Consider the following 17,083-nt stretch of genomic DNA (forward strand, 5'->3'; position numbering starts at 1 on the left):
TTACTGCCGCCTTAAAAGCCTGTGGTACATAGCCAACTAACAAAGATAGATTGATCATATTTAAGATCGAAGCATTAAATAATGGTAGGGCTTCCTTGAGCAGCCTGGTAGGAATGGGGTCTAATAGACATGTTGATGGTTTGGATGAAGTAACTAATGAAAATAACTCAGACAGAACAATCTGAGAGAAAGAGTCTAACCAAATACCGGCATCACTGAAAGCAGCCAAAGATAACGATACGTCTTTGGGATGGTTATGAGTAATTTTTTCTCTAATAGTTAAAATTTTATTAGCAAAGAAAGTCATGAAGTCATTACTAGTTAAAGTTAGTGGAATACTCAGCTCAATAGAGCTCTGACTCTTTGTCAGCCTGGCTACAGTGCTGAAAAGAAACCTGGGGTTGTTCTTATTTTCTTCAATTAGTGATGAGTAGAAAGATGTCCTAGCTTTACGGAGGGCTTTTTTATAGAGCAACAGACTCTTTTTCCAGGCTAAATGAAGATCTTCTAAATTAGTGAGACGCCATTTCCTCTCCAACTTACAGGTTATCTGCTTTAAGCTGCGAGTTTGTGAGTTATACCACGGAGTCAGGCACTTCTGATTTAAAGCTCTCTTTTTCAGAGGAGCTACAGCATCCAAAGTTGTCTTCAATGAGGATGTAAAACTATTGACGAGATACTCTATCTCACTTACAGAGTTTAGGTAGCTACTCTGCACTGTGTTGGTATATGGCATTAGAGAACATAAAGAAGGAATCATATCCTTAAACCTAGTTACAGCGCTTTCTGAAAGACTTCTAGTGTAATGAAACTTATTCCCCACTGCTGGGTAGTCCATCAGAGTAAATGTAAATGTTATTAAGAAATGATCAGACAGAAGGGAGTTTTCAGGGAATACTGTTAAGTCTTCTATTTCCATACCATAAGTCAGAACAAGATCTAAGATATGATTAAAGTGGTGGGTGGACTCATTTACATTTTGAGCAAAGCCAATAGAGTCTAATAATAGATTAAATGCAGTGTTGTGTGCAGTGATGAATAATCATAATAAGCATCTGCTGTTGAAGCTACAAACTCAAAACTATTATGTTCAAACTGCTTTTTTAGCAATCCTGTGAATCACTAAACTAGTATTTAGTTGTATAACCACAGTTTTTCATGATTTCTTCACATCTGCGAGGCATTAATTTTGTTGGTTTGGAACCAAGATTTTGCTCGTTTACTAGTGTGCTTGGGGTCATTGTCTTGTTGAAACACCCATTTCAAGGGCATGTCCTCTTCAGCAAAAGGCAACATGACCTCTTCAAGTATTTTGACATATCCAAACTGATCCATGATACCTGGTATGCGATATATAGGCCCAACACCATAGGAGGAGAAACATGCCCATATCATGATGCTTGCACCACCATGCTTCACTGTCTTCACTGTGAACTGTGGCTTGAATTCAGAGTTTGGGGGTTGTCTCACAAACTGTCTGCGGCCCTTGGACCCAAAAACAACAATTTTACTCTTTTCAGTCCACAAAATATTCCTCCAATTCTCTTTAGGCCAGTTGATGTGTTCTTTCGCAAATTGTAACCTCTTCTGCACATCTTTTATTTAACAAAGGGACTTTGCGAGGGATTCTTGCAAATAAATTAGTTTGACACAGGGGTCTTCTAACTGTCACAGCACTTACAGGTAACTCCAGACTGTCTTTGATCATCCTGGAGCTGATCAATGGGTGAGCCTTTGCCATTCTGGCTATTCTTCTATCCATTTTGATGGTTGTTTTCCGTTTTCTTCCACGTGTCTCTGTTTTTTTTTGTCCATTTTAAAGCATTGGAGATCATTGTAGATGAACAGCCTATAATTTTTTGCACCTGCGTATAAGTTTTCCCCTCTCCAATCAACTTTTTAATCAAACTACACTGTTCTTCTGAACAATGTCTTGAACGTCCCATTTTCCTCAGGCTTTCAAAGAGAAAAGCATGTTCAACAGGTGCTGGCTTCATCCTTAAATAGGGGACACCTGATTCACACCTGTTTGTTCCACAAAATTGATGAACTCACTGACTGAATGCCACACTACTATTATTGTGAACACCACCTTTTCTACTTTTTTTTTTACTAATAGTCCAATTTCATAGCCTTAAGAGTGCATATCATGAATGCTTGGTCTTGTTGGATTTGTGAGAATCTACTGAATCTACTGGTACCTTGTTTCCCATGTAACAATAAGAAATATACTCAAAACCTGGATTAATCTTTTTAGTCACATAGCACTACTACTATTCTGAACACTACTGTGTATATATATATATATATATATATTGCTGTGATCACCCCGAGTGCAAAGATAAAGGGACTTACTTATATTTTGTTTGCCCTACTTAAGCCCCTTTCACACTGGCGCAAACGTAGAGTTGCGTGTTGTTTTTTCTCCCTACGTAGCAGTATGTTGAGGGCTACACACGTAGGATGGAAGAAATTAAACATGTTGAATTTTTTCGGCGTAGAGCACTGGAGTTTTAAGCAGGTCTGCACAGCACAGCGTTACTGCATGCAAGTCTGTGCAACAGGGCTCTCCTGTACACAACCAAAAACTGTGTGCATCCAGAGTGAATCAGCTGCAGGACATGGAGGGCATCACCTGAAAATCAGTAAATCAGGCTGGTTCCACTGATCACACACATTTTTTTTTTTTTTACTGAGCGGTGAGTTTGCCAAATTGGCAGTGCTTGTACATCACTGTTTGCCCAGAGTGGGCAATCTCATGTAACCCCAGTATCTTTGGTTGTATGTCCATTTCTCCACCTCTAACAACAAACAGCACCTCAGCATACCCGACAGTTGGCACAGTTGATAAGAGCTCCTTTAGCCAATAGGTGTCTGAGAAAGCGTGGCAAGTCTTTGGGTAAGGAGCTTACGCTCAAAACCTCTGTAATGCCACCTGTCATGTCAACCATAGCCTCATGTGGGAAGCCCATGTCCAGAGCTCTGTAGCCACCTTTCAATCTGAAACACAAACAAGGGCAAAAACTCAAAGTTTGATGAAACGTACTCTTTCTTAAGACTCCAAGCAAAGATTGACTCAGGATGGAAAAACTCAGCTGTATAGTCAGGGTTTGAGTGCATATCTAATGGGAACATCCCATTAGTCCTAGGGTCCACGAGCCCTAGTGGCAGTATTAAGGAGAGTATGTTGAAGTTGTTTTTACATTTATGGTAGGATATATGTTGCATTAAAGTAGGTTAAGTAATGTTACAAAAGTGTGACAATTAAAAAAAAATTAATTATGGAGAATTACCATTATTTATTCAACAGATTTATTTGAGTTTTTTATTAGAAAAAAATGTACAAATGTATTTTTGTTTTACATAAGGGTGTTACATAAGGGTGAGTCTGCAAAAAAAGAAAAAAGAAAAAAAAAAGAGCTGCCAGTGGAGGTGAGGCCCAGGGACAGCGCGCAACATACGTGATCAACCCAGTATCATGACTGAACATGTCCCCCTTGCCCTAATAAAGAAGGACACAGCAGCACGACCTCGCGGCCCAGATAACAGACCGGCCCATCGGTGCTCCCAATTACCACTTGGTGCGCAAAGGCATTTGCCAGAGATGAGAACTGTTCAGGGTCAGAGACAGGGACAGATGAAGACTGACTTGGCGTAGGCCTTTTCCAACAGGGAGCTCCAGAACTCGTTTTTTTCTGGAGAGCTCAGGTAGAGCAGTTCGTTTTTCTGAGTGGGCAACAGGTCATCTATCCTCACTTCTTCCCACTGACCATACTGCCAGAACTACAGACACACAAAAACACAAAAGGTTAGAGAAATGTTGTGTCTTAAAGACGTCATTTTAAAATCCAATCAATTTGCTAAAATGTGCTGAAGATTCTGTGAAATGGATCAAAGTCCTAATTTTAATTCAACAGGAGCACAAAGGAAGAAAGAAACATTATTAAATCACACAATATGCTCTTTTCTTACAGGAAGTGATGTATTTCCACATCACAACACAAACACACACAGAAAATCACATTTGTGTTATTTACATTGAAGGTGAAGGAGCCATTATATCCCTCTTGGAAGTTCTGTCCTACAGGGACGACCTTCTTCAGCAGCGTTGGATGAACACACAGTGATGCGATTGCAGAAAGTAGCCAGCAGTCATCTAATAGAAAGAAGAGTAGCTCAGCATCAAGGGACAATAGTCTGAAAAAGACTAATTCTATCGACAGGCCTGTTATTTATACATTTACAGGCTTAAGATCCAAAACCTGGTCAGTCCAAACCCACAAATTTGTAGTTGAGGCCAACTTTCAGCATGCAAAATACTGAAGAATTTGAACAAACCATTCTCGTTGTATTTATGGAATCTATGCATTTTCCTATATACAGTTTTGGTCTGATGTTTACAAACACTCATCATGGGCTTGAATGTCATGGTAATTTTGGTGGATTGATTGCACAGTAGACATAATTAATGACTTAAAAAGCTGGACAGCAAACTGGACTGGACAACCCACACCAACCACCTCTACAGGAAGGGACAGAGCAGGTTGAACTTTCTAAGGAGGCTGCAGTCATTTAAACATCTGCAGGAAACTCCTGTGGATGTGCCACCAGTCCGTAGTAGCCAGCATCCTCTTTTACACCGTGGTGTGCTGGGGGGGCAGCACATCCAAGGAGGACACATCCAGGCTGGACAAACTGATCAGGCCGGCTGGCTCTGTGGTTGGCATGAAGCTGGACTCTCTGGTGATGGTGGCAGAGAAGAGAACACTGGACAAACTGCTGGACATGATGGACGATGCCAGTCACCTTCTGCACACCATCATCAGCAACCAGAGGAGCCTCTTCAGCCACAGACTGCTCCTTCCCAAGTGCAGGACCAACAGACTGAAAACCTCCTTTGTCCCTCAGACCATCAGACTGTACAACTCCTCACTCAGGGGGAGGAGGAGTAACAGAAAGACAGAGGACGGGAAGGAGAGGAACAGTAGTGAGCAGTATTTCTGGTATTTATGTTTGTATTTACATTTTGCAAACTGTTTTATACTTCTACTTTTGATACTCTGTGTGCTGCTATAAAATGCTGCTGGAACTTCAATTTCCCTGAGGGAGTCTTCCCAAGGGATCAATAAAGTTAGATCTACTCTAATCTAATCTAATTGTTGAATCTTAAATATATCCATACATTCACAAATCTTTTATTAAGTGGTGCTGAAGGTTCTACAATACCTTTTAACATTACAAGGTGTGTGCCGTTCAGACCCCTGTCACGCATAGCAAGAATGAGCAGGAATCAAGCAGAATCAGACGGAACGGGGAAAAAAGCCCCAAACCTCCATGCGCAGTCCGGAGCGATAGACAGTCGGACAGCTGTGTATGACTGCCAGACAACCACATGGAACATGGGAGGATCAATGCCAGACTGAGTCATGCACACCCACATGACCGCAGCCCAAACTCTGTCGGACTAGAGTACGGACACACAGAATGCTGAAGGAAGAGCATGTGGAGGAAGAGCATCAGCCAGCGAACACTGCGCGAAATTAAGCAATTTCCCTCACAACTGCCATTCACACACTGTTGCAGGCCAGTGAGATAGGACCCTAATCTGCAAGAAGTAGGAGGAAGTCAGAGCCACACAGGGAACGTATGTGAACACGTGGAGAACACGCAACCTCCACACAGAAAGGACCAGGTGGGAAGTGAACACATGAAAATTCAGTAAGGTATATCTTATATATTATATTCCAGTTCTAAGGTGGAACTATGCTAGTATACTAAGGTATATCGAAATATCAGAATCACCTTTATTGTCATTGCACAGCAATCAGCACAACGAAATTTGCTTGTGCATCCTAGTAGAAAAGAGTAGAGTAGAGCCACGGTGCCTGGTCTTGAGAACCAGGGATGGTAGGTTGAAAAGTTTTTTTTATCCCATGGGAACTCTCCCTACCCACCTAAGCAGCTCAAGAAAAAAGTACAGTCACTTGCCCAGTTCCGGATCATTGCCAGTTCTGGATCACTGCTGTAGTTTTTGTGCCGCCATTTCTCGTAATCAGCACGAATAAGGTAATACTTGGTACCAATGGAAAGATTGATGTTTTGTCTACAAACGACCACAAGCTCGACCGGATCCAGCCATCCTTGTGACCAGCAGAGGAATCAAAACATCCCGGTGTCTGCGGTGTGAGCGCTTTTTCTGACTCATTCATTCCTGCAAGTTTTAAAGTAACGATCTCTAAAACGTAGCAAAGGTGAGTTAGCCGTTCTGTGTTTTTGGTTCTAGAGTGGGAAAATACTTACTTGGGTAGAAATTGTCAGTGTGTTATATCTTGCTGTTTAATTGCTGCGCGCATTTATCTCCGACACGAAAATTTGCCCGTTGCGGATCACTGAAGCAGCAGCCTCGTGTCTGTAGTTGTGAGCCTTGTGGACTTTGGGGATCATCTCAACATCACAAATGGACATGAATGTGTGAATGGTCATTTTGTGTTCAAAACACATTCTCGGGCACAGTGTGTATCATTCTGCATTAGAAGGGCTCCAGCCAGATGCCAGGAATGCCCCCAAAGTGACGCAGAGTGTCGTGATCCGGAACTGGCAAAAGTGATCCGTTTCTGGCAAATGTTTGCGCTACACATAATGTGGCTTCACACTTTAAGTAGAAGCGCTACTCCACCCAGACTTTTTCAGCTAAATAACATCCAAATACCCAATACAACAATACACAATTAAAGGATATTCAGTTGCATTATGGCTCCGTATAGCGGGACTTTAAAAAACGTGATCCGGAACTGGGCAACCGTCTGTATATATAATAATAAATAACAAGACTTAAGAAAGATAAGACATCATATATATATATATATATATATATATATATATATATATATATATACACTCAACAAAAATATAAACGCAATACTTTTGGTTTTGCTCCCATTTTGTATGAGATGAACTCAAAGATCTAAAACTTTTTCCACATACACAATATCACCATTTCCCTCAAATATTGTTCACAAACCAGTCTAAATCTGTGATAGTGAGCACTTCTCCTTTGCTGAGATAATCCATCCCACCTCACAGGTGTGCCATATCAAAATGCTGATTAGACACCGTGATTAGTGCACAGGTGTGCCTTAGACTGCCCACAATAAAAGGCCACTCTGAAAGGTGCAGTTTTATCACACAGCACAATGCCACAGATGTCACAAGATTTGAGGGAGCGTGCAGTTGGCATGCTGACAGCAGGAATGTCAACCAGAGCTGTTGCTCGTGTATTGAATGTTCATTTCTCTACCATAAGCCGTCTCCAAAGGTGTTTCAGAGAATTTGGCAGTACATCCAACCAGCCTCACAACCGCAGACCACGTGTAACCACACCAGCCCAGGACCTCCACATCCAGCATGTTCACCTCCAAGATCGTCTGAGACCAGTCACTCTGACAGCTGCTGAAACAATCGGTTTGCATAACCAAAGAATTTCTGCACAAACTGTCAGAAACCATCTCAGGGAAGCTCATCTGCATGCTCGCTCGTCGTCCTCATCGGGGTCTCGACCTGACTCCAGTTCGTCGTCGTAACCGACTTGAGTGGGCAAATGCTCACATTTGCTGGCGTTTGGCACGTTGGAGAGGTGTTCTCTTCACGCATGAATCTCGGTTCACACTGTCCAGGGCAGATGGCAGACAGCGTGTGTGGCGTTGTGTGGGTGAGCGGTTTTCTGATGTCAATGTTGTGGATCGAGTGGTCCATGGTGGCGGTGGGGTTATGGTATGGGCAGGCATCTGTTATGGATGAAGAACACAGGTGCATTTTATTGATGGCATTTTGAATGCAAGGAGATACCGTGACGAGATCCTGAGGCCCATTGTTGTGCCATACATCCAAGAACATCACCTCATGTTGCAGCAGGATAATGCACGGCCCCATGTTGCAAGGATCTGTACACAATTCTTGGAAGCTGAAAATGTCCCAGTTCTTGCATGGCCAGCATACTCACCGGACATGTCACCCATTGAGCATGTTTGGGATGCTCTGGACCGGCGTATACGACAGCGTGTACCAGTTCCTGCCAATATCCAGCAACTTCGCACAGCCATTGAAGAGGAGTGGACCAACATTCCACAGGCCACAATTGACAACCTGATCAACTCTATGCGAAGGAGATGTTTTGCACTGCATGAGGTAAATGGTGGTCAAACCAGATACTGACTGGTATCCCCCCCAATAAAACAAAACTGCACCTTTCAGAGTGGCCTTTTATTGTGGACAGTCTAAGGCACACCTGTGCACTAATCATGGTGTCTAATCAGCATCTTGATATGGCACACCTGTGAGGTGGGATGGATTATCTCAGCAAAGGAGAAGTGCTCACTATCACAGATTTAGACTGGTTTGTGAACAATATTTGAGGGAAATGGTGATATTGTGTATGTGGAAAAAGTTTTAGATCTTTGAGTTCATCTCATACAAAATGGGAGCAAAACCAAAAGTGTTGCGTTTATATTTTTGTTGAGTGTATATATATATATATATATATATATATATATATATATATATATATATATATATAAAACTATATTTAAATATTAAGGGTAATAACATATACAATAAATATGGTACTATATAATATACAGGAGTAGGTAAGATTTGGTCATGGTCATGGTATTTTATTATAAAAACAGAAGCTATGATGTAATGTGTATTGTTATCTATCTAAAGTAACTCTGCTAGCATACTATAGGAAAATAAAAAGCATAATCTATATGCTATCAAATGGAAACTTAAGAACTAAGGTACTATGTTGATATCTTTAAAAAGAACACATAATGATGAATCATTAAAAATCTACACCATGTAAAATAAAATTGTAAATAACAAAAATAAGCTAGTTCTAGTTAGAAGAGCTAAATTAGCCGTTAATAAGCCAACTTTACCTAGCAAGCTAACAAGATAAACAAAAATGGTAATTAGTGTATAAAGTACAATAGCGTAGTTAAACCTACAATAACGGTATTAATAAATACGTATAAAAATAAATGTGGACAAAAGTATGAATTAATGTAGGTTATCAAACAAAAAAGAAACAATTATTTTGTAAGCTACGATAAACGGTGCTACAGCCGGCTAGATAAGCTAACATTAGCTGTTAGGTATAACTAATTGTACCCCACTCCTCCAATATTTACTTAAATATAATAATATTAAAAAGGGGAGAACAAGAAAAAGTAAAGTGTGTTGAAATGTATATGGAGACATATGGAGTACCTTAGTGAAAGGATATAAAGGTGGAATATTCCCGGTTAAAGAGAGCTCAAGGCTCGTGGCTGCAGTAACATGTAGGCCAGGTTAAGGCAACAGTGCTAACTACCACTGTGGCGTCTGGGTTAACATTTTTCATACCATGAAGAATATATATATAATTTTTAATAGTGCAGCAGTGATTTAGGAACCCACTTTCAATTTGGGGAACGGGAGTAGGGGCTGGAGGTGATGAGAAGAAGACCTGCCCAGAAGCACAGGAGTAGCACTAACCTCTGCAAAGCTAAGCCACTAGAATAATTGGGAGGACACACACAACAGTGGCCTCCCAAGTGTCAGGGGTGCCCACAGACAAAAACCCAGCATTACAGACAAGAGCCCAAGACAGACACCAGACAATAGAATAACCACTACTATCCCAGCCAGGAATCACACAGCATTAACATTTTTGAGGGAAATGTGGGAGAACACTGCCACTGTTACTGACCAGAAGAAAGGACTTGATGCACTCGGGAAAGAGTGATCACTTCGATTGCAACTTACATCGCGCTTTCTGCTAGAAAATGTGATTGCAATGGCCATTCTTTACAGGAATCAGTCCAGGTAACTTGAGAACGAAACAGTCTGGCTTCACACCAAGAAGTCAACTGTCAATCACATCTCAGCTCGACAAGTACTCACTGAGTGCAGGCATGGATATCGGCAGTGCTGTTTTACAGCCTTAATTTTCACACACCATTTGATTGGGATTTGACCTCTTATACGTCTGCCCTGTGAATCCTGACATTCATCAGGGATGTTCTGGCTCCCAATCTGTTCAATACAGTCCAGCTGGGTATTGTTGGAATGACTTTACGAGGTCTGTTAGAAAAGTATCGGACGTTTTTATTTTTTGCAAAAACCATATGGATTTGAAACACGTGTGATTGCATCAGCCAAGCTTGAACCTTCATGCACATGCGTGAGTTTTTTCACGCCTGTCGGTTGCGTCATTCGCCTGTGAGCAGGCTTTGTGTGACCAGTGGTCCACCCCTCTCGTCGGATTTTATTGCGAATAAATGTCTGAATAATTTGGAGCTTTGCTGCATCAAATGTTTCCAGAAACTGTGAGAGACCTCCAGGTGGACACCATTCGGAAAATTCAGATGGCTTTCAGGGACGATTTTATGGGGATTACACAGATTAAGGAGTGCTCCAGCCGGTTTAAAGACCGCCCACAGCGTCTGAGAGCGTGGCACACTCCGAGCGCCGATTGACAGGCTGACACCCCGCTGAAACAACCAGATCATTTCCAACATGAAGGCTTTGTTGATCCGGGACGTCGTCTGACTTACACAAAAAAAGGCAGAAGGCGTGGACATCAGCACTTTTTCGGCACATTCCACTGTTACAGGAGTTTTTTTCATGGAAAGAGAAGCGGAGGGATGGGCCACCGTGCCGCTCATGGCGCGGCACAAAACCACCTTCGTGTTGGTCTCACAGGACGGCTTTCAGATGGCTCAGACGGCTTTCGGTGGCGTTCCAGTCGTGCGACTAGCCGAGAAATTGTGCATGAGCTGGACATGCCCCAACATGTCCTGTAAGGCTTCATCACGGCGTTGCTTTGCGCCATGCGGCTCCGCCGTGACGCACGGAATTCCTCCGCTCCTCTTGCCATGACAAAAACTCCTGTAACAGTGGAATGTGCCGTTCATTTCTAAACTGGATGCTGTGTTGATCCGGGACGTCGTCTGACTAGCACAGAAATTGCGGAAGACGTGGACATCAGCACTTTTTCGGCACATTGAGACAGACGTGCGGAGGAATTCATCAGAAGCGTCGCTTTAGCTCAGCTTTTGACGTGACGCTTCTGACGCCTCTAATAAGCAACACGTCTCATTGAAAATAATGGTTTTTAGACCGATTCTTGATGCCTCTGACGCTTCTGATGCCTCTAATAAGCAACACGTCTCATTGAAAATAATGGTTTTTAGACCGATTCTTGATGCCTCTGACGCTTCTGACGCGTGAAAGGCCCATTACTCTGCTATAATGAGCTTGAAATAGCACTGATCAAAATAATGAGGATAAGACCTATATCGGATTCCTGATCGGGATGCAACGTCCGATTTCGATCAAGTCTGAAACCACGTAATCAGACCCATTTCCAATCACGTGGTCGGATCGGGACATCCCTAATTTATGGTTTATTTTACAGTTGAAAGGTTTCATGTTTTCAAGAAGTTTGAAGTTTGTTCTTAGCAGGAAAACAGCGAGAGACAGAGAGAGTGAAAGAGAGAGAGAGCAAGAGAGAAAGAGAAAGGGATTAAGAAAGAGAAAGAGTGAACAAGAGAGAAAGAGAGAGGACTTAAATTTTACTCAACACTTGCTTTGACAATGTAAACATATGTTACCCTTGTGAATAAAGCTCCACTGAAATTGAGAAGGAGAAACAGAGAGAGGGAGAGACAAACCAGGAGAAAGAGACAGAGTGAGGGAGATAAACAGAGAGACAAACAGACAAAGGGAGAGAGAGGACTTAATTTTTATTCTTAACACTTGCTTTGACAATGTAAACATATGTCACCCTTGTCAATAAAGCTCCACTGAAATTGAAAATTGAGAAGGAGAGACAGATAGAGAGTGAAAGTGCTGTCTCTTCTCTTTAAATCTATACAAATAAGACTATAAAAGTCCATAAAAAATAAAAGTACTTAATTCTTTCACCAAAACACCAAATCTAGGGTTTCATCTTAGATGCACCTTCTGGCAAATTGTCGTTGAACTTTCAGGTCTTCTTTTTAAGAAAATCCTCATATAAAATCAACAATAATGATAATAATAACAACATTAAAGTAAACAGAGCTCTGGTATCAGAATAGTATCGGTATCGGCAGACATCCAAATTCAGATATCGCGATTGGATCGGTAGTGAAAAATTGTGGATCAGTGCATTACTAAATTTTGCAAAACAACTAAATCAATCAGATACATGTAATAATAAGTCCCTTCGGCTTCTCCCTTGTTTTTCACTCCAAGTTACCACAGCAAAGCTGAGGTGGATCTGCATGTTGAAATAGCACAAGTTTTACGCCAGATGCTCTTCCTGACGCATGATTACGTTGACTATCGAAATAGTCGGCAACTAATTTAATAATCAATGTCATTGCTTATTTTTGTAAGTTTTGTTTTTCTCTCATACTGCTGCTGTACCTTCTGCTGCCTTTCTGTCCTTGATGCACATGCACAGTAGTGGTAATCCAGGTCAGCCATGAGGTCACGGGAAAAATTATGCCCAAACAGTACGGTGGCTAGCCGGCAACAAAGCTCAAAGGTTTGGGAGCATTTTAACCAAATTAAAGAGAAAAACATATAATCCAAAATCCATAAGGCAGAACTCGCCTTCCATGGCGGTACAACGGCGATGCACGCTCATCTGAGAAAGAAGCACATTGTGGCTGATTCTCTGTAAGCTAATTGGCTAGTCAGCCGCTAACATTAACGTGTATAGTGAGCTACTTACTTGGCTGTAAACGTCAACATTAACGATGATGATTTCATTAGCCTTAGCACACATATGTGTTTGCTGTAACGTTATAACAGCGATGTCATGTTTGAATAGGAAATGTGATAACGCTAATGCTTTATAACGCTACGTTACAGTGCTATAAAATACATTCCTCTTCAATGGACGACTTTGTTATCAAGTAAAAGTTGAGTGACGTATCATCTTAATTGTCTTTATTTTTAGTTAGCACATACCTTAAACACTTCACGCTTGATGCTAATGATGGCTATATAAGAGCAGCTGCATACTGGTGCGATAAGCCGCAATTTACGTGGGATCCGATTAGTCGACTAATCGCAAAAATAATCGATGATAAGTTGATTATCAAAATAATCGTTTGTGGCAGCTCTAGATGGAGACAAGATTCTCTTAAAATATGTTGACTTAATGAAGGCCACATCCTCTTTTGCCTAAGTCATCATCTCTCCTCGACCCCTCCATCCTGAAGCCACTTCATGTCCTTGCAAGCAGAGAACAGTGTGATCTTGCAAAATGAAATTGCTGTGGCAAAACCAATGTTGGAGGATAAACTGCCCACTGATGCCAACCTCTCTGATGTATGATAATGCATTCAGCAGTACAAAGAGGCGTTGCCCATGCTGCACAGGCACATAGGCCAATTTAGAGGTTCTTTTTTTTGCCCCCCCTCCAAAGAGGACAAATGCCCACCCAGGCTTGGCATCCTGGCAACACGTCTGAGTTATCCTTAAATCAGTGATGGACAATCAATGTCCAAAGTTCACTGCTGTGCCAAGTAGAGAAGCTGAAGACTTACTGAGTTCTCCCTGTCGCACATCCAGGCGTGTCGCTCCGTTCACGATGAACTGCGGTGAGAGTCCAGAGCTCGAACAGATCTCCTAAAAGCAGCAGAATGTGAATGATTTATTGAGAAAGACAGCCAGATGGAGATAGGGAGGGAATGGATGACAAACAGCAATGAAGAAAGAAACAGATAATGATAATAAATAGGTAATAAATGGATAACAGATAATAAATCAGGACTCAGCATGTAGCACTCGCTCATCAAAAGAACAGCTGGACAGTGGCACCATTTTTTTTTATATATATATATTTCTGTTTCTGTACACCACCACAACAGAGCTGATATGAAATGATTAATATGTGCTCGTAGTGCATACGGTCAGCTTTGATTAAAGGAGTTTAACATCCACTCATTCATTTTCAACACTCACTTATTCCAATTGAGAGTCACAGAGGCTGGAACATCTCCCAGCAGGCACTGGTGTGGCAGAGGGTACACCCCGGACAGACTGCCAGTCCATCACAGGGCCACAGACAGACAGACAAACTCATTCTCACTCAAACCTACAGTCAATTTAATGTTTCCAATTCACCAAACCTGCATGTCTTTGGAACATGGGGAGAACACGCACAATCCACACAGAAAGGACCAGGAATCAAACTCAGGAACTTATGGCTGTGAGGCATCGGTGCTAACCACTCAGCCACTGTGCTGCCCACTCATTTAGCAAAAATACTGAATTAACAATTTAGGGATTGTAACAATTTGTAAATATGTATAGAAGACTAGTGTGGGAAGCCACCAAGACACCCATGACAACTCTGGAAAGTTATAGGCTTCTGTGGCTCTTAATGGAGAAAGTGTACATAGTGCAATTTTTTTTATCTATACAGCTTCATGATGAGGTGGTACAGAGAAGGAATATCTTTAAAAGATGTGAACTTTAAGAAGGCCCAGCCTAGACTTGATCCATCTTCTTGAATGAAAATTTTTGCTCCACTCCACCATGAAGCTGTGATTATGTACAATTTCTCTGGTCACAGCCACAGAAGCCTACAACTCTTTCAGAACTGTCATGGCTGTCTTGGTGGCTTCCTTCGCTAGTCTCCTTCTTGTATGGTCATTTGATTTATTATTTTTTTAATAACGTTTTACTTCGCCTTTCTTCACTGCGCATGCGTCATTTCAGACCACAGCAGCTTGTCTGAGACGGACTCTCTACACCCAAACCGATCAAATGGATTAATGGGATTATTAACCATCAGCTGCAGTCAATCATCAATTGCATCAATTGCAGTTTCCCTGTTCTACCACTAGATGCTGTACATATGCATGGTCAGAGCTGTGTGTATATTTACACACATTTCTAAGTACAAGTTAGTAAATTCCATACTTTGGAAATGTTTGCATACACAGTTTAAGCAGAAATCTCTCAATATGAACAGTTGATAAATTAGGGTCCTTGTGCTTCCAGTGTTCCATTTTTGTGAGCTCTGGATGTGGTTTAGTAGGGAGACTCAAATGAGGAGCACCACCTGCAGGAGGCGCCCGTTGAGGGGGGGGTCCTGTTGTGTGGGCCGCCAGAAGAGGAGGTACTGCTGGCCCACCACCAGAGGGCGCCCTGCCTGAAGTGCGGGCTTCAGGCACGAGAGGGCGCTGCCGCCACGGACACAGCCGGGGGTGACAGCTGTCACTCATTATCTCATGACAGCTGTCATCCATCTACACTTTATCATTCCACTCCATAAAAACCGGACGTCATCTCCACCTCGTTGCCGAGATATCATCTACCTGTGAAGGTAATATTCTCAGCCGTAACACTAAACTGTGTCTTAGTCTGAACTCTTTTTGCAGCCGCTTTCCTGTGGTGTTCCTTATCTGAGAGATTGGCGTTTGGTGTGATCAGCGACGGCTTCGCTTCACACCCCAACCAGATAAGTGGTTAGACAGGAGCTGCACGAGTGTGTGTTAGAGGTGGAGGTGGAATTCCCACCATTGTTGTTACTGGGTGTGCATGCATCCACATCTGACTGTTTTTGCTCCTCGCCAGCAGTACCAGATCCGACACTCGGAGACGGTGGCCACCTGGGGACTCGGAACTTGGCGGCTCCAGTATTCTCCAGGTTCGGTGGCGGAGGAAATCGTGTGGTTCCGGTTCTTCTCAGGACAGACGTCTTCTATCCTCGAGCCTGCCCACACGTCACCTTTGTGGATTGACTGTTTGCTCAAATTCTGTAATCCTCTGTGTTTTTGTTGTGCTCTTTCACAACAGTAAAGTGTTCATATTCGACTCTTTCATTGTCCGATCATTTACGCCCCCTGTTGTGGGTCCGTGTCACTACACTTTCCCAACAATGAGGGTTTTTTTTCTCTTTCTTCCCTCGTGTGTGCTTTTTATATGTGTTTATGTACTGGGCCAGCCTATGTGTGTTGTGTGTTATGTGTGTGTCGTTTGTTATGGGTCGGTCTTGGTTTGCTCAGCCCTGCTGTTGACCAAGGCAGGGATGTACATCTGGAGCTGGTCCCCGGGTGCCTAATGGCGACTTCTGCTCCTAATTGGCAATTAGGATGGGTTAAATACAGTAGACACATTTCATTGTGCAGGGAACATGTTCTTTTGTGCATATGACAATAAAATTCTTTTGAATCCTTGAATTTGTAAAACTATGTAATTTTTCATTTGTAAAAAAAAAAAACCCATTTGCAAAACTGAAAATTCTGTTAAGTGTGATACAGTGCAAAGACTGTGATAATTGGGTGGGCGCTATTCACACTGCCATCCAGTAGATAGCAGTGTACTATGCATTTTGACCCATCTACTGCTGCATCATTATTGACAAGTGTGCGAAAAAGGTTGATGTCATACTTTCTATTCTCTTCATTTTTGCAAGTACCAGCAGCATAGTTGTAGTACAAACAGCTCTTCTCAAGGAAGCTTTATTTACACACTAAAACTTCTCTGGAATCCAGTATAACAGTTTATTCCCCCCCCCCCCTTCTCCCTTCACCTCGTCTTCCATTTGCTTTTCTAGGTAATTCAGTTGGTTAGTGAGAGCCGATCAAGTGAACCTCCACCGAGGTGACAGATACTTTTCTTGCTCTCAGAGCAACATCAATGTTATCTAGGCGAGTGCCGAAGGATTCGTCCATGTTATTCACCCGGGAGGCCCCAGATTTCATTTCAGCGAAGCTCTGCTCCATCACCTTACTTGGTCTCACTTCGGGCATGTGAGGCCGCTTGCTGAGCAGTTTTTTTCTTAATAGCAAAACCCGATGATGAAAAAATAGGAAAAGTCCTTATCACACTGCTGTCTTGGCCTTCCTAAAATATAATTCAGCTGGTGGTGTTGAGTTTATTTGGAGAAAGTCATGGATTTATTTGAGGCCTGGAGTAGAGAAAAGTCTGATGCGGATGACGTGAATGTGTGTGTTTGTCTTTTGTTGCACACATCTGCAAATGGATGATTCAATTTAATTTTGCACTTACAGCTTTAAAACAAACTCAAACTCCT

General features: G+C 42.2%; 1 protein-coding gene across 1 annotated transcript in view; it reads right to left on the reverse strand.

Moving 5' to 3' along the window:
* The window catches only part of zgc:85932 (uncharacterized protein LOC405875 homolog), a 146,914-nt gene that overhangs the window by 113,459 nt on the left and 16,372 nt on the right, over positions 1–17,083 (reverse strand). The window contains exons 2-5 of the mRNA XM_034168645.1: positions 13,584–13,665; positions 4,038–4,156; positions 3,650–3,783; positions 2,829–3,000 (exon numbers count right to left, since the gene is read on the reverse strand). Of these exons, the coding sequence (XP_034024536.1) occupies positions 2,829–3,000; positions 3,650–3,783; positions 4,038–4,156; positions 13,584–13,665 (507 nt within the window). The remainder of the gene's footprint in view (positions 1–2,828; positions 3,001–3,649; positions 3,784–4,037; positions 4,157–13,583; positions 13,666–17,083) is intronic.

The sequence above is a fragment of the Thalassophryne amazonica genome, chromosome 4 (assembly GCF_902500255.1).
Source record: "Thalassophryne amazonica chromosome 4, fThaAma1.1, whole genome shotgun sequence".
In the NCBI taxonomy this organism is placed as follows: Eukaryota; Metazoa; Chordata; class Actinopteri; order Batrachoidiformes; family Batrachoididae; genus Thalassophryne; species Thalassophryne amazonica.